Below are 21,631 nucleotides of genomic sequence, written 5' to 3'. Positions count from 1 at the left end.
TATGTTTTTCAATTGTTTTTTATGAAATATTTTAAACAACAATTGCAATTGTTGTTTAAAATATTTCATAAAAAACAATTGAAAACACTTTAAATTTATTCTCAAAAAATAATTTTTAAAATAAATTCTAAAAAATATATATTTTTAGTTCAAAGATGTTTTTTAAAGGCCAAAAACTGTTTTTAATTTTAAAGAACAGATAGAACACTTTTAAGAAATCTTCCCTGCTTCCTTAGCATGAAGCATATCCAAATCTACCTAAATTTACATAATATAAAATTTGAAAAATATTGAAAGATTGAAATTGCTTGCATTTGGACGTAGGCCCAAAACCCAAAGCCCAAGCCCTTTGCCCTGACAAGAGAGGACAGTAACAGAAGGGCATGTCCGTTTATCGGGATTTTAACTTGCAAAGGAACAAAAAAGAAAAAGGGCGCCCAAAACCCAAACGAAAGCTTCAAACCACTGGACTCATTTCTCCGTACTATAGTCAATAGCTAGGGTTTTTCAGTTCTATCTGTGACCAAGTTAGGGTTTTTCAGGCTCGTCATGGATCGCCTTCGCCCTAGAGGGAGACGGCTGTTTTCTGGCTTCACAAAACTCGAGGTGTAATTCTTAATATATCCTTGTTTGTTCTATTTACATAATTTCTTTATACGGGCATTGATTAATTAGCCTAATAAGTTAAATTTCAAATGCTGGCTGTCAATTTTTGCTTGGTTTTTTTTTGGGGGAAAATGCATTCAAATGTCAGATTCATGTGTGTTTATAGTGCATTTTTTTTGAAATAATTTATCGAGTTGTGGCTTTGTTGTAATGATAAAACGTGGGTGCTGATTAATAGTCATAATCATGCTGAAATTTGAAAGATTAGGTCTGGTTTTTGGCTTGGCTTCTTTACGTGTGTGTGACAAAATACGGTGAAATATTGATGTGTGTTTGTCGTATGATGCATTTCCTGGTTAGCATCATAACATGCAAGGAATTCTAGGGTTTCGATTTTAATGGCCTAGAGGAATGTGGGCGTTAATTAATTGTCATAATAGCTTTGAATTTGGAATCTTAGCTCTTCAAATCAGACCAGTTTTTTCATATGCAGGTGAGCTATATTCAAACGTTTGTTTTTTGATGTATTGTTTCGATAGTGCTGCAATGGATGGATACTCTCATGCCTGTGAATTTAGCTCAGAGGAATGTGGGTATTTATTTATCATCATATCCATGTTGGAATTGGAAATATTGGCTCTTAATTTCTTCCTATTCTTCATGCTTCTGGTCTGGTTAAAACATGTATGGAGATGTTTTATATGCTTCTTGTATGGTGCATCATTGAGCATGCAGATGTTATTTTGACTGTGATTGTGCTAAATTATACTCTTGTATTAGCAGGAAAATATTGGTCCAGAATTTCCAAAGCTGGCTGTAAATTTCTTCTTGATTTTCTCATGGAAGATGTCTGGAAATTGAGGCTATACATGTTATATAATATCGATGACAAAGTTAATTTATATTGTAATCTGTAAATATTTTTTGTTTTATGGTTGTTGTAGTGTCATGGATTGTAGCTTCTGAGTAGATGGTTCATGTTGAATCTGATTTTGCTTATTTTGGCTTTTTGATAAGTAAGCAAAAGAGAGAATTTATTAATGAAAAGGGCTATACACAAAGCAAAAGGCATAGCCAAAACAAGGGAAAATAATGCTCCCTCCCTCAATTAGACCTAGCCAATCTACAAACTCGAATGAGGACAGAATTCCTTATGCTATGTACATCCTAACCCCAAGACAATAGATTAATCACAAATGAACTCTTCAAAAAGTGAACCAATTGTTTTGTATTTCAAATGCTCTTCAGTTTTTCTCTTTCCACAAAGTCCACAAAATACACAATGGGGCAGCGCTTCAAACTTTCTTTTGCTATCTTCCCTCCAGGGAGCATTGCCAACTTAGCAAGGCCTCCTCAACCAACAAAAGGACCCAAGTGACTCCAAATAAAGCAAAAAACAGGTATTGGAGCCAACAAGATAATTAGGGTGCTGAAACAATAACCCAAAACCTGCTTGCTTAGAGAATCGCTTGCTAAGAGATTCAAACTGTTCTCGTCTTCATATCTCTCCTAACCTTCTCTGGTAATTTTGCTTATTTTGTTTATTTTGTTGTTGTGTATTAGGCTGCTTTGAGATTTATTGTTTTTGTTCAGGGTTTGATTGAGGTTGTCAATAACTATTATACTTTCTACCTATTAAGACCACTTGGATAATGCCACTCTGTTATTATTATTATTGTTTTTTTGATAGGTAAATAGGAGAATATATTAAAGGTGCTTGCAAAATGGCGCAATATAATGCCACTCTGTTATGACATAGTCAATTATTTTTTTTTTTTATTTTTTTTTTTTTGATCAGTAAGTGATATATGTATTGAAAAAAGAGACGCTAAAGAAGCGACTCAAATAGATACAGTATAGAAAAAAACGACTCACCCCCTTACAAAAGAACCCACCCCTCTATGAAAGCACAAAAAACTCTCTTCCTTAATACATGCACACCCAATCTATAAAATCTAATAAGGTCGAAGGACCATCTTTTATCCACACTTTGGTTTCCGACCATAGCAAATACACAAAGGAAATTTTCAGCTTTTGTATAGATAGCACCCCGTCCTCAAAAGCAATTGAATTTCTAGCCTTCCAAATGACCCAAAACAAGCATAACGGTCCCAAAAGCCACGTCACCTTCCTCTTCTTGCCCATAAGGGAACCCCTCCAACCTATTAGAGTTTCCTTAACCGAACGCGGAAAAACCCAAGAGACTCCAAAAAAAGAGAGGAGCAAGGTCCACACCTCCCTTGTTCTATCACAATGAAGGAGGAGGTGGTCAATCGATTCCCCGCACTTTTGGCAAAGAAAGCACCTATTTGCCAAAGCCCAACCCCTCTTTTGCAGACGGTCCAAAGTTAGGACTCTACCCCACGACGCCTCCCACGCAAAGAAACTTATCTTGGGTTGAGCATAAGACATCCAAATAATCTTTGAAGGAAACCAAGCTGACGACACCGGCTGCATTGTCCTATACAAGGACTTTACCGAAAAAACTCCATCCTTTGATTCCACCCATCTCACCCTGTCCTCCTCATCCACCCTCACCATCTTTCCTTCCAAACACCCAAGTAACCTTCCCACTTCTTCCAATTCCCAATCATTAAACGGCCTATTGAAAGTAGGAGTCCAACTTCCCCTCCTATCCCCCTCGGCTGTCCACACTTCATTTACCCATGCCTCTTTTGACGTTGCTATGGAAAATAAAGAAGGGAAAGCCTCGCTTAAAGGGCTGGTACCACACCACTTATCTTTCCAAAACCTCACATTCTTACCATCCCCCACCTCATAGCCAAAAAAGGGGTTACAAATTGTCCCACCTTATTTATAGCTTTCCACAAACCAACCCCATAAGCCTCCCTAATCTCACAAGATCTCCATCCTCCTTTCTCCTCCCCATACTTCCTTCTAATCACCTGATTCCATAAGGCCGTTTTCTCGTTAGCAAAACGCCATGCCCACTTTCCCAGGAGAGCCTTATTGAACAACCCAAGACTCTTTACCCCCAAACCTCCTTTACCTTTATCATCACACACAATCGACCACCTTACTAAGTGAGGTTTCTGCTCAAGAGCGCCTCCTCCCCATAGAAAATCTCTTTGTATCTTTTCCAGTCTTATCCTAACCGCCCTTGGAATTTGGAAGATGGACATGAAATAGATTGGCAAGTTGGACAAAGTACTCCGAATTAAGGTAATCCTTCCTCCTTTTGAAATGTATTGTCGCTTCCACATAGCCAATCTCCTTTTGAACCTTTCCTCTATTCCATCCCAAACACCACTAGATTTAAAAGGAGCACCTAAAGGCATTCCTAGGTAGGTGGATGGTAAGTTTCCCACCTTATAACCAAATTCATCAGCTAACTCTCCCACATTTTCAACTCTACCAACTGGAATCAATTCACTCTTTTCCATATTCACTTTTAACCCTGACAAAGCCTCAAACCACATTAGTAGCCAGCATAGGTGTGTCAACTGATCCTCTTTAGCTTCACAAAAGACCAACGTGTCATCAGCAAACAACAAATGTGTAATTTGGACCCCTTCGCCCCTTCTTCCCCGAACCAAACAAGGCGTCAAAAAACCACCATCAACTGCTCTTTTCATCAAACAACTAAAAGCCTCCATCACTATTACGAATAAATAAGGCGAGAGGGGGTCTCCTTGCCTTATGCCCCTCGAGCTCTGGAAAAAACCCGTTGGACTGCCATTCACCAGAACTGAAAATCTGACAGTGGATAAGCACCATTTTATCCAATTACACCACCTACCTCCAAATCCCATTTTCCCCATTACCGCTATCAAAAATTTCCAATCCACATGGTCATAAGCTTTCTCTATATCTAATTTGCACATTATTGCCCCTCTATTATTTTTCAGGATGGAATCTATTGCCTCATTAGCGATCAGAACTGCGTCCATAATCTGCCGCCCCTCCACAAAAGCATTTTGAGATAAAGATATCACTTTAGCTAACACTCCTTTTAACCTGTTAGCCAACACCTTAGCTAACCATTTGTAAAGCCCTCCCACCAAACTTATTGGCCTAAAGTCCTTTAAGTCCTCAGCCCCCCCTTTCTTGGGAATCAAAACTAAGAAGGTTGCATTCATGCTTCTAACAAATCTCCCCGTCTCATGAAATTGTCTGAACAAATTCAAGACCTCCACCTTCACAAAATCCCAAGCAAACTGCCAAAAGGCCATTGAGAAGCCGTCCGGCCCTGGTGCTTTCTCACCGCAACAGCCTTTCAGCGCTTCAAAGACCTCCTCCTCTGAAAATGGCTGCTCCAGCCTCTCTGCCTCCCTCTCTTCCAGCCTCTCAAAATTTAGCCCTTCAATACTAGGCTTCCAATCACCCGGGTCTGTCAACAGTTCTTGGAAGTTTCTGCCAACCTCCTCTTTGATTTCACTCTCCTCAGTAAAACACCTCTCATTCACCTTTATTCTATTCAGTTGCTTCCTCCTTCTATGAGCATTTGCCATTTTATGAAAAAACTTGGTGTTTCTGTCCCCCTCTTTTAGCCAAATTTCCCTAGACTTTTGCCTCCATGATACTTCTTCCAATAGAGCCCACTTCTTATATAACTCCTTTGCCTCCTTCCTAACTTCTTCTTCTTCTATTGACAGAGAACGAACCATTTCTTCCTTGTCCCAGTACTCTATTAAGTTCCATGCTTTCTGTTTCTCTAAATCAACCTGTCCAAAAACGTCTTTATTCCAACTTCTTAATAGGGGTTTTAAGGCCTTCAGTTTTTCAGTCAATATGAAACTAGCCGATCCATTCACTTGAATCCCCTCCCACCACTGTCTCATTACCTCTTTAAAGCCCTCACTTTTCAGCCACATGTTCTCAAATCTAAAAGGCGTGGGTCCTCTCCTCATTCCTCCCCCATCTAGAAGAATCGGGGCATGGTCAGAGATAGGCCTAGCCAAAACAGTTTGGATGGCCCCTTGAAAATGAGTTTCCCAATCCTCAGAAATGAAAAATCGATCAATTCTTGATTTTGATCGATTATTGAGACCACCACACCACGTGAACACCCCCCCTTGAAGTGGCAAATCCCTTAATTCTAACTCCTCAACCACCTCTGAAAATCTCCTCATTGCCTGGGTTAACCGGCCTCCTCTGCTCCTCTCTGATGGGAATCTAATCATATTGAAGTCTCCTGCAACACACCACGGCTCATTCCATAACCCTTTTATTGCCCCCAGCTCACTCCAAAAATCCTCTCTCTCCGCTTTTGCTGTGGGCCCATAAACTCCTGTGAAACACCAACAGAACCCATCCTCACAGCTCTTAAAACGACAAGAGACTGTAAATTTGCCCACCTCCATCTCCTCTAATTGCAATACCCTGTTATCCCAAAACACCAACACCCCCCCAGCCGTCCCCCTGGAATTTAAAGACCCCCATTCCAAACATCTTCCAACCCCGAGGCTTTTGACCAACCCATTTGACATCTCCTGGATTTTTGTTTCCTGAATACACACTAGGTCAACCTTCTGTGATTTAATCACATCCTTTATCACCCTTCTCTTTTCCTTGTCGTTTGCCCCCCTTACATTCCACGACAGAATCCTTAGCTTCATCTACCAGACTCTTGATGGCCCTGATCCTCTACAATTCCTCCATAATTCACCGACCACTCAAGTTTCTTTAATTCACGATCAAATCTCGAAAGTCCCTTACCTTTCCTCTTTTTTCCTGTAACCCTCTCAGAACAATCCCTTCTTTCCCTAATTTTATTGAGGAGTTGCAATATCTCCCTTTCAAAGCCTTCCGAAGGCATTCCCAAACACTGACAAAATCTTGCCAGACAACTATACCTCCAACTCTCCTCGTCTTCTCCTTCTTTCTCAACCCCTTCGCCTCTCCCCTCTTCCAACATAAAAGAAACCCCCACTCCCATCTGATCGTCCCTTACTTCCATCGGACACACTCTCAATGGAGTAAAGTTTAACTTCCCTTCACTATCCTCCTCCACAGCGTCATTACCGCACCTTTCATCCATCACAATCACAGCCCCCTTTCCCCCAGAGAGAGTAGAAGAAGAAGAGACCCGTCCCCCCCAAAAGCACATCGCAGAGGGCTCAAGATTGGAGTACCTGGAATTTTCCTCCATCAGCCACTCGTCCGCAAGGGAAGCCCTTTGTTTCTCGCTTCTCTCTGCTGCAGCTGGCATCCCTCTGGGCAAGAGTTCTTCTTCGAACCAAATCTCTGAACGTGATTGTCCTAAAGAAGCCCTAGCTTCTTTTAAAATACTTCCCTTTGTGGGCCTAAAAGAAGTGCCAGCCCACAAGGCCTCAAAAGACTGTCCTTCTCTCATAACCATATTGGGCCTGCAATCCTCCCTATCCGGCCCAACCCAAAAGGAATTTAAATGGCCAGCACTGTAGGCCCTCCCTGAAACTCCACTGGACTGCCCCTCTTCCCAGCAGTCCCACGGTCCATTGGGCTTTTTCTTCACTTTTGAAGCCCAGTCCAGCTGGTCTTGAGAGCCTTCACTGTTGGGCTTAATAACCCCTTCATTTAAGCCCATTATTCCTTTCCCTTTTCCTGCATACTTCTTCCCTACGACTGAAAAAGCTGCAGCTGTACCAGACTTCCCATCTTCAACAGGCTTTTCTTCCCCTCCATCTTTTCTGGCTGAGTCTGCCCCCACATCCTCTGCAACACGCCAACTTTCTTTCCTTTTGCTACTCCTACTCTCTGCGCGTGAGCCCACTTCCCGTTCTTCCCTTGCCTTCTCCTTCTCCCCCCCTGTCATCGTCTTCATCGGCAACACCTTTGAAAACCATGGTAGCCTCTCCCACCACAGCTGTAAATCATAGCAGTAATCGTCTACCACTAAGTGCATAGTTCCCGGAAATAAATTACCCCTATTCTTTACCAAAATTCTGGCCCACTGGATCTGAGAATAATTCTTTGTTTCTCTATCCACCTCCACAAAGCCTCCACAACAGTCCCCTACTCTCTTAAAAACTTTTTCACTCCAACAATGAAGCGGGAGTCCCACCACTCTTACCCAGACATTTTCAACTAGACTTCCTACCTTTGAGCATCCTGCCTCCACGCTCCATCTCTCTAAATGCACCACTTTGTCATTAAATCTTCGTGTCCCCCTCTTTAGTGTTCTCTCTGCCTCATTTTCATCTTCGAATTCAAGCAACATGAAAGGACCTCCCATACTCTTCACCTTCAATCCGTTTCTTATATTCCAACTGTGCACCCCCCATTCTCTGACCGACTGCAACTCCAACTCCCCCATTGATCCAGCACCCCAACTTCCAACAAGGCACCGACCCAATCCTTCCTTCCTGTCACTCAACCCTCTCCCTCCAACTTGAAGCCATAAAGCTTCTCCTTCACCTTGCCTTCCAGCTTGCTCCTTAGTCACTTCCACAAAAGTCTTCTTCGTACTCTGCACCTTCTTTTCTTGGTATCTTCCATCCATTTTCTCTATTGCCACCACTTTCGGCTTTGATTCACCTCGATGAACTTCTTCCACCTTCATATCCTCAAATGTTACTACCCCTAAACCCCTAAGTTTCTCAGCAAACAAGGCCCATCCTCCTATCAAACCCTTTCCTTCGGGGACAACTACACAAAACCTCTTAGCCTCTACATCAATCACAGAACAGAGGATGAATCTCCCCGACCCATTTTCGCGTCTTTCCACTTTAAACTTTCTACCTTCTTCCTCCCACACTTTATCTAATCTTCCTTTCCTTTCCTCCCTACAGCATTCTTCAAGACCTTCCAACAACTTTCTCAAACTTGTCACCCCAAATCTGATCCAGGAAGAGAAACCTCTGCTCCTTTCCACAATGGTACCTCGTATCTTCCCTCTAACTTCCTCTACCAAAACCTCAAACGTCTTCGACTCAATCGCAAACCAACACCTTCCCCCTCTCATCTTTCACCCATTCGACTGCAATTATTTTATTGCTCGATAATGGTGTTTTTGGACTTGAAATCCCTGTGGAGTGGGAATTGCAGTCGTCAACACATTTGTCTGTGCTTTTTCTTCTTAGGATATACTATTTTGCTTGATTTTAAGTTTCTTCTGTATATGGGTGCTTAGCAGCTCCTTCCTAAGGAAATACGTGAAAGTCAAAATATATTATATTCTGGATGGTTTCTCTTCAAGGCATTTGTTATGCAGTTTGACTATTCGGAATGGAAGCTGTGAACGTCTATTCTACTTGAATTTTAGCCATATGGATAAACTTTTACTTCTTTTCTAACAGTGCTCTTTAATTAACTTTTTGGCATGCAATTGAAAGCTGTTAAAATCATGTTGTGTGGTCTGTCCTTATATACTGGAAACACCATGAAAGTCAGTTGTTATGATATTCTGTAGAAATTGGTGCATGTATGAAGTTTTTATACCATCTCATCGTCTGCCAAGTAAGCGGGAGCAGTTGGATGATAAAGTTCCTTTCTTTTCTCTGGTTGATTAAAAGGTTGCAATGGTTTTCTCCACAGCAGTCACAATGATGCAATTAATGTTTCGATTTGCATTTTACCTATAAAAAAAAAAAAAAAAAGTTTCAATTTGCATTTAGTTGTTGAATGCTGTGAATTTTATTTTTGAGTCCATTAGAACCTGTTGAAATTAGTGCCGATTCTATATAAAAGAAAAGGTTTCATGCTAAGTGGCATCATAAAACTTTTTTCCTTTCTCTCAACTAAACAGGTGGAAAAAATGGAGAAGGTGCTCAAGGAATCAGGAGAACAGGCATTGAACCCAGATTTCTGCAAAAGACTAACGGGTGGTTTTAAGTGAGTTTCATTTTGTCCATTACTGAATGTGGGTACTTTGCGAACCACATCAATTTGCAAGGAATTGAATACAGATAGAGTGGTTTTTCTTTCTTTTTCCCCATGTAAGACAGCTTGTTTGGGTATTTGGTGAATTTTTTTGGCATGTTATCTCCTTTCAGTCGCTCTTCAGGTCGTGCTGGGAAACCTGCTATAAAATGGATTGAGGTTCTACTCTCTCCCTCTTTTTCCCTTGGGCTAGATTATTTCTTTGTAATTAGTTCTTTTTCTTTTAGTGGGTGTATCACTCCTATTATTATTATTATCATTTTGCAGGTGCAAAGTTGGTTTAAGGATAGGCTACAAGAGTGCACGCACAAAGTTTCTTGTCCACCTAATGTCTCCAAGGAACTGTGTGTTTTACCAGAAACATTCCCTTCAAATAAGCTACATGAAAGTTCTCAAATGCCTGAAGGTGCTATATTTTTCTTTTCATTTTCTTATAGAATATGATTTGCAACTGTGGAATGTTCAAAATTCCTACCAATATTTGTTGCTTAATAGTCTTTTAAATGAACTTGACACTTACTCTCATGCTCACAGTAAGGATCCATGTATTTTATTGCAACCGGATGCAGGAAGGAAAAAAACTAATGCGTTGTTATTCAATTCAAAAAAATAAGAAAAAACTGCTGAATAAATAGACTTGGTTACTAACAAAAGACCTAAACTGAATCCTTTGTTCTAGGGATAAACAACTTCAAATTTAAACTCCTAAAAAATTGGATAACAACCTAACAAACAAATAATTAAAAGATTTGAAAAAAAAAAAATACAGAATCTGCGACACTCCCCCTTAAGCTGGGTTAAAAATATAGCATTCCCAACTTGTGTACCAATTTTTCAAGCATTGGTCTTCCAAGACCTTTTGTCTGCAAATCAATAGTCTGCTTGGATGTAGGGACATACAACATGCAAACAATTCCTTTCTCAATCTTTTCCTTTATAAAATGCCTACCAACCTCAACATGTTTAGTACGATTATGATGCACTGGAATATGATAAATACTTGTGGCAGCTTTGTTGTCACAATAAAGCTTCATAAGACCACCATTTGCAACTTTTAATTCTTCTAACACTAGCTTCAACCACAATAGCTTGCAAATCCCTTGGGCCATAGCTCTAAATTCAACCTTTGCACTGCTTTAAGCTACAATAAACTGCTTCTTGCTTCTTTAAGGAATTCTACGAAAATGTTAAATTTGTTAAAATCCTAAATGCAACCTTCATGGTCTTAATTCCAAAAAAAGCAGGGGCTGAAGCTTTAGGGGATTATAGGCCTATAAGCTTGATGGGAAGCTTGTACAAGTGGCTGGCCAAGGTATTAGCCAATAGGCTAAAAAAGGTGGTTGGAAAAGTGGTCTCCAAAGCTCAAGGGGTGTTTGTGGAAGGTAGACAAATTCTAGATGCAGTGTTGATAGCCAATGAAGCCATTGATTCGACCCTTAAGAATAATGAGAGTGACATTTTGTGCAAACTAGATATAGAGAAGGCGTATGATAAAGTGGACTGGAATTTTATTCTCACAATCATGAAGAAAATGGGTTTTGGGGAGAAATGGATTGGGTGGATTCAGTGGTGCATATCCACTGCAAGTTTCTCAGTAATGATCAATGGAACCCCTACGGGCTTCTTTCAAAGCTCTAGGGGTTTGAGGCAGGGCGATCCCCTTTCCCCCTATCTCTTTGTCATAGCTATGGAGGTCTTTAGTGCTTTCATCAAAAGGGCTGTAGAGGGAGATTTTTTTTCAGGTTGTAGGGTGAAAGGTCGGAGCGAAGAAGGGGTCCTAATTTCCCACTTGTTGTTTGTTGATGATACACTGGTGTTTTGTAAACCTTCACAAGATCAGTTGACTTACCTCAATTGGCTTCGTATGTGGTTTGAGGTGGCTTCAGGATTGAGAATAAACTTGGAAAAAAGTAAACTAATTCCAGTAGGGAAGGTGGAGAATATGGATGATCTTGCTGGGGATTTTGGCTGTAGTCTGGGTAGTCTTCCAACCACCTATTTGGGGATGCCCCTGGGTGCTCCTTTTAAGTCAGTCACAGTTTGGGATGGTGTGGAAGAGCGCTTTCGAAGAAGGTTAACCATGTGGAAGAGACAATATTTATCCAAGGAAGGGCGACTCTCATTCGTAGTACGTTATCGAATTTACCCATCTATTTAATGTCATTGTTGTGCTTACCAAGCTCAGTTAGACGGAGATTAGAGAAAATCCAAAGGGACTTCCTATGGGGTGGGGGCAATCTGGAACGAAAGCCTCATTTAGTAAGATGGGAGTTGGTGTGCTTAAGTAAGGCGAAAGGAGGATTGGGGGTCAAAAGCCTTTCCCTCCTCAACAAGACTCTTCTTGCTAAATGGAATTGGCGTTTCGCAAATGAGAGAGAGGCCTTGTGGAATCAAGTGATTAGAGGGAAGTAAGGAGAAGCTAGAGGGGGATGGTGCTCGTGGGAAGTGAGAGAGGCTCATGGTTTGGGTTTGTGGAAAGGAATAAGGGCGGATTGGAAGTTGGTGAGTGATAGGTTGGCTTTCAAAGTTGGTAATGGGAGAAGGGTGAGTTTTTGGAGGGATAGATGGTGTGGGGAGTCTCCTCTATGTATGACCTTTCCCTCTCTTTTTGCTTTGACGGTTGAGAAGGAAGCGTGGGTGGCAGATATATGGGATCCCTTGGCTGAGGGGGGCTGGGGGGTTGGAACCCCTGTTTTTTAAGAGTGTTCAATGACTGGGAGGTAGAGGAGGCTGAAAGATTTATGGAGAGGATTCAGAGTAAAAGAGTTATTGAGGATGTGGAGGATACGGTGTCTTGGACTGAAACCAAGAGTGGTAAATTCTCGGTCAAGTCTCTCTACATAGCTCTTGAAGCGGATGGTTCATCTTTGTTTCCTTCAAGCTTTATTTGGAATGTGAATGTGCAGCCCAAGATTAGCTTCTTCGCATGGGAGGCTACGTGGGGCAAAACCTTAACATTGGATATGGTCCAAAAAAGAGGATGGACCTTGGCGAATAGATGTTTTATGTGTCTTGAGAAAGAGGAGAACATAAACCATCTTCTTCTTCATTGTTCAAGAACGAGGGCGTTATGGGATCTTCCTTTTGCTTTATTTGGAGTGTCTTGGGTTTTGCCTTTTTTAGTTAGAGAGACCCTTCTAAGTTGGAATGGTTTTTTCCTGGGCAAAAATCGCAAGAAGGCGTGGAGAGTTGCTCCTCTTCACATTTTTTGGATGGTTTGGAAGGAGAGGAATAGATTGGCTTTCAAGGATGAATCGTTGTCAATTCAGAGACTGAAACACTCTTTTATTCTTACTTTATGGGCTGAGGCTAAGTTGTTCATAGACGATTGCCCTCTAACTATAGCTAATTTTATTGATTGGTTGGGTTCTAAGTAGGTTTGTGGTATTCGGTTCTCTTTGTCTTTTGGCCTTTTTGAAGGTGGGTGTATAGGTATTTGTATACTTAAAGTCGCTATTTTAGCGTCTCTTTTTTAATGAAATTCATTTACTTATCAAAAAAAAAAAAAAAAAAAAAATCCTAATGTCAACTTTCTATGCTCCGACCTCCATTCTTCTTGAAGAACAAACCTTCATTGGAGTTTCCTTCAAATACTTTAATATTGGATAAACAACCTCCAAATGCACCTCACAAGGAGAACATATAAACTAACTCACAACACTAACAATGAGAGCAATTTTTGATCTTGTATGAGATAAGTAGATAAGTTTCCCAACAAGATGTTGATATCTCTCTTTGTTAATTGGACTAGTATGATCTAGCTCTCCCAATTTCAAATTTGAATCCATTGGAATCTCCATCGGTTTACAACTTATCATACCTGTTTCTTTCAACAGGTTCAAAGTATGTACTTCTTTGAGAAATTGATATACCTGTTTTGTTCCTTATCACCTCCATGGCAAGAAAGTACCTCAATAAGGTCCTTGATCTTGAACTTAGTAGCAAGAGCTCCTTTAAGCCTTTTCATTCCATCGACATCATCTCTTATCAAGATTATGTCATCAACATAAACAATGAGAATGGTAGTCTTGTTGTCTTGATGTCTAAAAAACAATGTATGATTTGTTTAAGCTTGATTATAACCTTGCTATCGAATTGATATAGTAAACCTATCAAACCATGCTCCGGGTGGTTGTTTGAGCCCATAAAGACATCTTTTGAGCTTGCAAACCAACTCACCTCTTCTAGCTTCATCAAAACCTAGTGGTAAGTTCATGTACAATCTTCCTCAAGATCCCTGTTAATAAAGACATTCTTGACATCTAGTTGTTATAAAGGCCAATCTTAGTTGGCAGCCACGTATAGAAGAATTTGGATTGTGTTGAGCTTAGCAGCTAGGAAAAACATCTCTTGATAATCAATACTGAGTGTCTACGTGAACCCTTTTGCTACAAGTCTCGCCTTATATCTTTCAATTAAGTCATTGGAGTTATACTTCATGGTGAAAACCCATTTGCATTCAATTGGGGTCTTTCCTTTTGACCTTTTCATTAGTTCCCACATTCCATTTTTTTCAAGAGCTTTCATTTCTTCTATCATCACATTCCTCCATTCAAGAACTTTTAAGGCTTCTTCCACATTTCTTGAAATTTCAATATCTGAAAGGTTAGTGGTAAATGCATGGAAAGAAGGTGATAGATGACTATAGGACACATAGTTAGAGATTGGGTGTTGAGTGCAAGATCTAACACCTTTTCTCACAGGTATGGGAACATCAAGATCATTTATTGTAGGATTGGGATTAGACGTGAAAAGATGTGTACCTATATTTAGTTTAGATTCTTGACCATGCTAAGGGTGCAGAAAGTTTTCCACCCTTTGAGAATTGTTTTGATGTGAATAAACTAGTAACTCATGTTGCGGTTGTAATTCTCCCCGTGAAGAAGAAGTGTTACTGCTTGTAGGTAGCATTGACTCTGGTGGGTTTGATGAAGAGGACAAATTTGGAATATCTAAAGGTAAAGGAGGCACAGTAGAAGATATAGGCACGATTGGTGTTGATAGAGATGTATCCTAAAAATCCCCTTGAATTCTCCCCCTGAAGGGAATTTGGCCGATAATAAGGTTGTTGCTAAAAGAAAATGACATTGAAACTAAATATTTATGTTTTGCAGTGGAATAACATTGTTATCCTTTCAGTGTGGTAGAGTATCTCAAGAAAATACATGTTAAGGCTCTAGGATCTAACTTAGATCTATCATGAGGATGAACATGAATGAACTCAGTACAACCAAAAATTTTGTGAGGGATCAAAGTGATGACTCATGTTTGGGGAAAAATTGAAGGAGAGTATTTAATGGTGTTTGGTACTAGAGAACTAGAGAACTCGAGAGAGCATTCAGTTTATCAAGTATGAAGCTGTAAGAACAACAGCAGACTAGAATTATTTTGTAACACTCATTGACAACATGAGAGCACGTGCAACCTTAAGATGATGACGATTTTTATGGTCAACAATTCCATTTTGTTGTGGGGTATCAATGTATGAACTTTGATGTATAATCCCATTTTTTGTCAAATATTCCCAAGTATTAAATTAAAATATTTTTTTCCTTTATTAGTTTGAAAATTTTGTATTTTTGTTTGAAATTGATTTTGGATCATGGAATGAAAATTTTTAAAAAATTGTTCAGCATTAGATTTCTCCTTCAAGAGGTATGCCCAACATAGAGGTGTGTGATCATTGATAAAAGTAGTAAACCATTTTTTTCCATGAGTGTTTTGAAGCCAAGAAGGGCTCCCAAATATTGTTGCATATTATAGCAAATGGTTTTGACACTTTGTAGGGTTGAGAATGATTTAAAAACATGAGAATGTTTAGCTAACTGACATGCTTCACATTGCAAATTAACAAGCTCTTTATTTCGAAACAAAGTTTTGAAATACGGAAAGCTTTTATGGCCTAACTTATGGTGCCATAGCATTTTTTCTTGTTCTCCAAACACAAATGGAGAACTACAACTAGTGGCTTGAGCATGTTTATTCACATTGATTTACTTTACAAAGTAGTAGTCCTTCATGTTCTCTAGCATTGCCAATCCTCTTCCTCAAATGCAGGCCTTAAAATTCACACTAGTCATTTGATAATTTGATAATACAATCCAGGTCCTTTGTCAATTTACTAATTGAAAGGAGTTGATAACTTTTGGACATGGGGAAGGAATTTTGAAAAAATATTAGGAGCAATTTCTATTGTCCCAGTCCCTGCGACTACAGAAAATAAACTGTTAGCAATCTTAACTACAAGATTTCCTGGACTAGGAGTGTATGACAAGAAAAAATTTGCACAACCTGTCACATGGTCTATAGCACTTGAATTAATGATCCAAGGTTCATGAAACTCATCTAGGGAATTTAGGGCAGCGGAAAGAAAACCTTTTTGTGCTAAGAGAGAAGTTTTGGACGGTTGTGATAGTTGTGCAGGGGTAATCATCTTTACAAATTGCTTTAATTACTCTTTACTAAAAGAAAGTTGATAGGATCTGGTACTGCCTCCATCCCTTTTTTCAGCATTACTTTCAGTCATTGCCTGCAGTCCCCTTGAATCTCGTCTATTCACCTTCTCTCTCTGATTTGGAGGTCACCCATGTATCCTCCAACAGTTGTCATGAGTGTGATAGGCTTATTTCAATTGTCATAGAACAGTTGAGTATCACTCATCTTCTGCTCTCCTCTCTTCTAATTTCAGAAGAAATCTCTGGAATATTTGGTAATAGTTTCATTGCAAGACATCTCCCTCTCACTTCATTGAGTTGTTTATTCAACCCAACCAAAAGATCATGAATCCTATCTCTCTCCACCATCTTCCTATAACAAGCATCATCTTCAGGACATATCTAGTCGCTGTCATTAAATACATCCGTCTGTTGCCATAATTTTGTGAGTTCATCGAAATAACATTTCACGTCTAAATCTCCCTGTTTTAATTCTCTGGCCTTGTTCCTTAAAGCAAAAAGCTGTGAAGTATTTTGCTGTTCTGAATACTTCTGTTTGGTGGAATCCTAAATGGCTTTTGCAGTTGAATACAGAAGACATGCTTGCCTGACATTATTCTCCATTGAGTTCACAAGCCAGGTCATGATCATGGAAATTTTGGCATCCCATTCTGAAAAGAAGGGTCTCCTTCCTTTGGTTGCTTCTTTGCACCAGTAAGATAGCCTATCTTTCCACATCTTGTATCACCATTTGAACGGTGTGGGACCAGTAAAGGTAATTTTTGCCATTAAGTTTGTGGGCTGTAATTTGCAGGGAGTTACTATCCGGAAAAACAGTGGGAGCAAATGTAGGGGTCGGCTGTGAGGTTTCTGTCAAAACCTTGTAGCCGTTGCCCCTGCTCACTCTAGTCATGGCAGTTTTCACCATATTTTTTTTTCTCAACTGATTTCCGGCTTTGATACCATGAAACCGGATGCATGAAAGAAATAAGCTAATGTGCTGTTCTTCGATTTAGAAAAATAAGAAAAACTGCTGAATAGATAGACTCGGTTTCCAAAAGAAGACCTAAATTGACTCCTTTATTCTAGGGATAAACAACTTCAAATTTAAACTCCTAAAAAATAGGATAACAACCTAATAAACAGATAATTAAAAGATTTGAAGTAAATAAAAAATAAACAGAATCTGTGACATTTATATGTGTGTGTGTGCGCATGCTTATATATTGTGTCTGTATCTCAACCTTGGGAGTTGCAATTTTCTTACTGTGCCTATCGGTCAAAATGCATCAGGATGCACCTTATGCTTGGCTCATACATTTCTGTTATGAGCCTGTAGGCATTATTACAGAGTCTTGTATCCAGGCTTGCATTCACTATGTTCTACCAGCCTTTTAATATAATCCCATTTACAAAGGGCTTCAGTTGTTGATTTGTTATCTCAGTTGATGGTGATTCTTTATTCAAGTAACACATTAGCATCACTGGTGGAGCCAAGTAAGGCTCAGGGGGACATTGAACTAAAATTTAAAAATAAATAAATGTCGTTTAGTATTGGTACTTATTTTTTCTTGTTTATTCAATCTTTTTCCTTTTTATACTTATTTTTTATGATTCCGTCTTATCGGGCTTAACTAAATCATAAAAAATAATATTTTTAAACTATTATTGTTTTAGTGATGATTTATTATTTGAAACATAAGTTTTAAGTAAAAGGCTTTACTTTCAATTATCTTATATTTAGTTATTCAAAAAAGGAAAAAAATTAAGGTATTGATTCAGTATCTATGGAAATCTTAATTCCCACTTTTGAAAGTACATAGAAAAATCTAGGCCTTGGATGTAGGTACAAAGAATGAGACTAAGGTATAAATAAATAAAATCCGGTTATAAGACGATGAAACCTAAAGGCGCATGCCTCTTCCATTTGAAAAAGATCAAAATTTATAATAGAAATGATTGGATTCTTTAAAATAATTTTAAGGGTTTTTGCTACAAAATGACTAAAATGATTGAAATTTTCTAATGATTTTTCTTTATAATTTTTATAGATAATCTGAAACTTTTTAAAATGTTCTTAGTACTATTGTTGTTTAATTTGATACATTTTCATAATTAATATTTCAAATTATCTAATTTTTTAATAATAATAAATACCATTAATTACCATGACTATATTATAATATTTTTCTCCTTGCCCCCCTAACAAAAGTGTCTGGCTCCGCCACTGATTAGCATCATGCTGTGAGATGCACTCTCTGTATAACAACCTAATATGATATCACTATTGATTGCAAACCTTCATATCCTATATGATGCTAGCAAGTTTCTTTCCAAGGCAGATGGAGTAGAGACTTGATGGACTCCAAATTGTTTTGAAACTTTTTATCCCTAGCATTGGGTATTTGACTATGTGATGTTGGTGAGTTGACCACGTGCTTCCCTAAATCCTTATACAGCCTATGAATTGGATGAGTTGTGGTTTTGGGCTTGCCAACATTCAACTGGTCTTTATGTTCTCATATACTTACTGTAGCATTTGGACCAAGATTGTGCCTAGTTTTTATTATGTATCTGTTTTGTGTAATGACTACTTTACATGTTTACAGTAGTAAACAATTCTTCTCCCCAGTTTCTTCTATCCTTCATGCCTGCTTTGTGTTTCTGTTTACTAAAGTATGGTTATAGTAATTAAACAATTCTCCTTTGCCTTCTAGTGATGCTTTGGAACTGTTTGCTAGTAGACATGAAACTGGTTTTTTCAGAAATGTTCTAGCTTGAGAAATGAAAACAATGAAAATGATCGTTTTTTGATCACTTTAATTTGTAAAAGTGCTTGCATTTTTTAAAATGTGAAGAACAATATGTTAATGTTCTCTAAAAATAATCAATTTTCAAAAGAAATATTTAAATTAGTTTTTGAAAACATGTCAAACTACTTTTAATGTGTTATGTTCCTTTTTTCTAGAATAATGCTGTTTAGTCCAGACAGACTGGCTGATTTGCTTCTCCAAAAAGATGTTTAAAAAAAAGCCCTTATTGCCATTGAATCTGTTGAAGGAGGAGCCTGATGAACCAAATCAGCAAATCAAATAATTTTGTTCATAGCTATTTTTGTTAACAGAAAACAATTCTTATTTTTGTAACCAAACAGAATTCTATTTCCCCCTAGTTTACTGATGTTTGCTGGCAGGAGACCCAGATTTATCAGAATTAGAATTTGAGGCACGGTCATCCAAAGATGGGGCTTGGTAAGGATGCGTATATGGTCATTTCTGACCTGTTGAAAATATTTGGATGTATAGTATGCTTGTTTATTGCTCATTCCAGTAATTTGGCTGCATAATTTTAACAGTGTGCTATAATTTCATCAAACCAGCGGTCTGCTGTAATACATTGCTGCTCAGGCAGCTGGTAGAAATTGCATAAGCATGTTTGCTGTAATCATGATGGAATTACTTTGATGCACATGACTTTTACAGAAAGGTTATTTATTCTGAGTCACTCACAAACTCTTGTAAAGACCTGTGAAACATACAGAGCTCTAGAGCTTGAGGTTGCTGGCCCCATTTATCATCAATTGATTTCAACGAATACACAACAATACTGTTCAATCGATATATTTTACTTCATCTTCTGTCTGCTTATTGTATGGCATTTCTGTTTGTCTCTCTCTTGTATTCTGCATTGTAATGCATACTTCCCTCTCCTTTTCAAAATAAAAAGGGAAATGATGACCTGACAGTATGCTTTTTATCTTTTGAAAATATATTCATAACTGGCTTGCTTAGTTTTGTGCCCATTCTAGAGAATTTGATCATTGTTGGAATGGCTGTAGGCAAGATTTTTAGGATCAATCCTTTGCTTTCTTTTTAGCTAGCACAAACCTGCACACCTTTCTAATTTTTCTGCCTTTACAGGTATGATGTTGATACATTCCTCACCCACAGATTTCTTAGTTCAGGTGAACTTGTAAGTAGTCAAAATATGATTCTTTGTTTTATTGCTTTTAGTACTAAAAATAATTAATTTAGAGGCCAGCTTCTTACTGTATGATGTTTTAGCCCCTTTTTTGGGTGGGAAATGCCTCTTTATTTCATTGCTTGTATTTTATTATCATTTGCATTATTTATGTATTTATTTTGCCTATTTCAATGTTAGAAGTCTTTTGAGTGATGTAGAACTGGCGAAAACATGAGTTGATCTTCAAATCTGAAGGCAAGTTTAGCATAATTTTTCATTTGTTGCAGGAAGTTCGTGTAAGATTTGTTGGATTCGGGGCTGAGGAGGATGAATGGGTAAATGTGAAAAAGGCGGTGCGTGAACGCTCTCTCCCCCTGGAGCATTCAGAATGTCACAAAGTTAAGGTTGGAGACGTCGTTCTCTGCTTCCAGGTACTTCCAATTTTTTATTAGTCATGCACTTCCAAACAAGCTCATGTCTCCCTTTCATCTTTAACCATAAGAATCTCACTAATTACAGTAGTTTCATTTCACAATATAATTATAACAAGACCAAATTTTCTTTAGTTTTTATTGTTACCATTAGCTAATATCCTCTCCGTGTTAGCTTATCATTTTATTTGCATAAACATCAGGAAAGGAGGGATCAAGCAATCTACTATGATGCCCATGTTGTAGAAATTCAAAGAAAAATGCATGATATAAGGGGATGCAGGTGTCTCTTCTTGATTCGATATGACCATGACAACACAGAGGCAAGCATTGTTGAATCCACACAAATTTTCTTCTCTCCTTTTATATCATCAATCAAGTTAATAATTCATCCCTTTGACTTTTGGTTCAAATATTCTTCTGTTTTCTTTCTTTTTTCCTTTTTCTCAGGAAAGAGTTCATCTGAGGAGATTATGTTGCAGGCCAACATGTTAAATTTGCCAGAAAATGGCATTGACAATATAGGTATGGTTGGAAATCTTTTAGGGTTTTTGGTGGGGGGATAGCTTAGTTGGTATCAAGGGGTATATAGATTGGTGAAATGTAGTGTACAGGGTTGTCGAATGTAATGCAAGTGTTTACGAACTCAACCGGGATTCCATATTTTATATGCTTAGACAGCATTTATCTTACCAAGCCCATTGTGGTATTCAGCGTTTGCTTTTTGGCAACTGCAGTGAATTAAATGCTGCTGAGATTGATTGACCAGCAATCGTTTTGTTTAGCGGCAGAATAACTGGGATGGTGGGGGGCTAGATATTATAATGGATTTTTTCATGCTCCTGTTTTTTCGTTTTAAAAAAATTTAATAATGGTTTTGGAAAGTGTAAGGGAAGGCTTTTTGTTTTTTTTTTCTTTAGAGTTATTTAAATAACTGAATATTTAAAAAACTTAAATTACCTCGGAAATCTAAAATTATAATTTGGACAAAACCTTCTGCATTGATCGCCTTGATTTATGTGGTTAATAAAAATTTATAAAAGATAAAGACAATTTAGTAAATATTTATACTGTGTTAAGATACAGAGAATCATTGATATAGATTTTATTTTGTTCAATTTATCATAAAAAAAAACATTAACAAACTAAACACGAATAAAATTAATCAAATACATACACATTTTAAAATTATTTGATCTTTAAATAAAAAAATATTTAAAATAAATTTTAATGATACCCAAAGACAGTTCCTTAACCTTAAATTTTATTTTACTTTCCTTTAATTTCCTTTATTTGTTTCCCTTTGTCCATTTTCATCTCTTGTAGTTTCCCCCGAACACAAGTTTCCCACAATCAAAAAAATGATTCTTAACC

At 38.2% G+C, this 21,631-nt stretch overlaps 1 protein-coding gene across 3 annotated transcripts; it reads left to right on the top strand.

Moving 5' to 3' along the window:
• The first annotated feature begins 435 nt into the window (after positions 1-435).
• On the top strand, positions 436-21,026 carry LOC117912557 (protein SAWADEE HOMEODOMAIN HOMOLOG 1-like). Of its 3 annotated transcripts, none has more exons than XM_034827193.1 (9): positions 436-606; positions 9,296-9,381; positions 9,543-9,588; positions 9,697-9,835; positions 19,066-19,114; positions 19,784-19,835; positions 20,114-20,257; positions 20,461-20,580; positions 20,708-21,026. In XM_034827193.1, exons 1-9 carry the CDS (start codon positions 550-552, stop codon positions 20,750-20,752), a joined length of 738 nt encoding a protein of 245 aa, XP_034683084.1. In that variant the 5' UTR covers positions 436-549; the 3' UTR covers positions 20,753-21,026. The 3 variants fall into 3 exon arrangements, with proteins under 3 accessions (XP_034683084.1, XP_034683083.1, XP_034683085.1); XM_034827192.1 differs by having other exon boundaries at positions 19,057-19,114; XM_034827194.1 differs by lacking the exon at positions 436-606 and adding an exon at positions 884-1,195 and having other exon boundaries at positions 19,057-19,114.
• The last annotated feature ends 605 nt before the right edge of the window (positions 21,027-21,631 follow it).

This window comes from Vitis riparia, chromosome 4 (genome assembly GCF_004353265.1).
Source record: "Vitis riparia cultivar Riparia Gloire de Montpellier isolate 1030 chromosome 4, EGFV_Vit.rip_1.0, whole genome shotgun sequence".
Lineage (NCBI taxonomy): Eukaryota > Viridiplantae > Streptophyta > Magnoliopsida > Vitales > Vitaceae > Vitis > Vitis riparia.
This window is presented reverse-complemented; position numbering and strand designations above follow the sequence as displayed.

Coding starts and splice junctions, on each gene's coding strand:
- LOC117912557 (XM_034827192.1), top strand. CDS start 550: ATGGATCGCCTTCGCCCTAGAGGGAGACGGCTGTTTTCTGGCTTCACA. Junction 607..9,295: donor CTGGCTTCACAAAACTCGAG/GTGTAATTCTTA, acceptor TCAACTAAACAG/GTGGAAAAAATGGAGAAGGT. Junction 9,589..9,696: donor CTGCTATAAAATGGATTGAG/GTTCTACTCTCT, acceptor ATCATTTTGCAG/GTGCAAAGTTGGTTTAAGGA.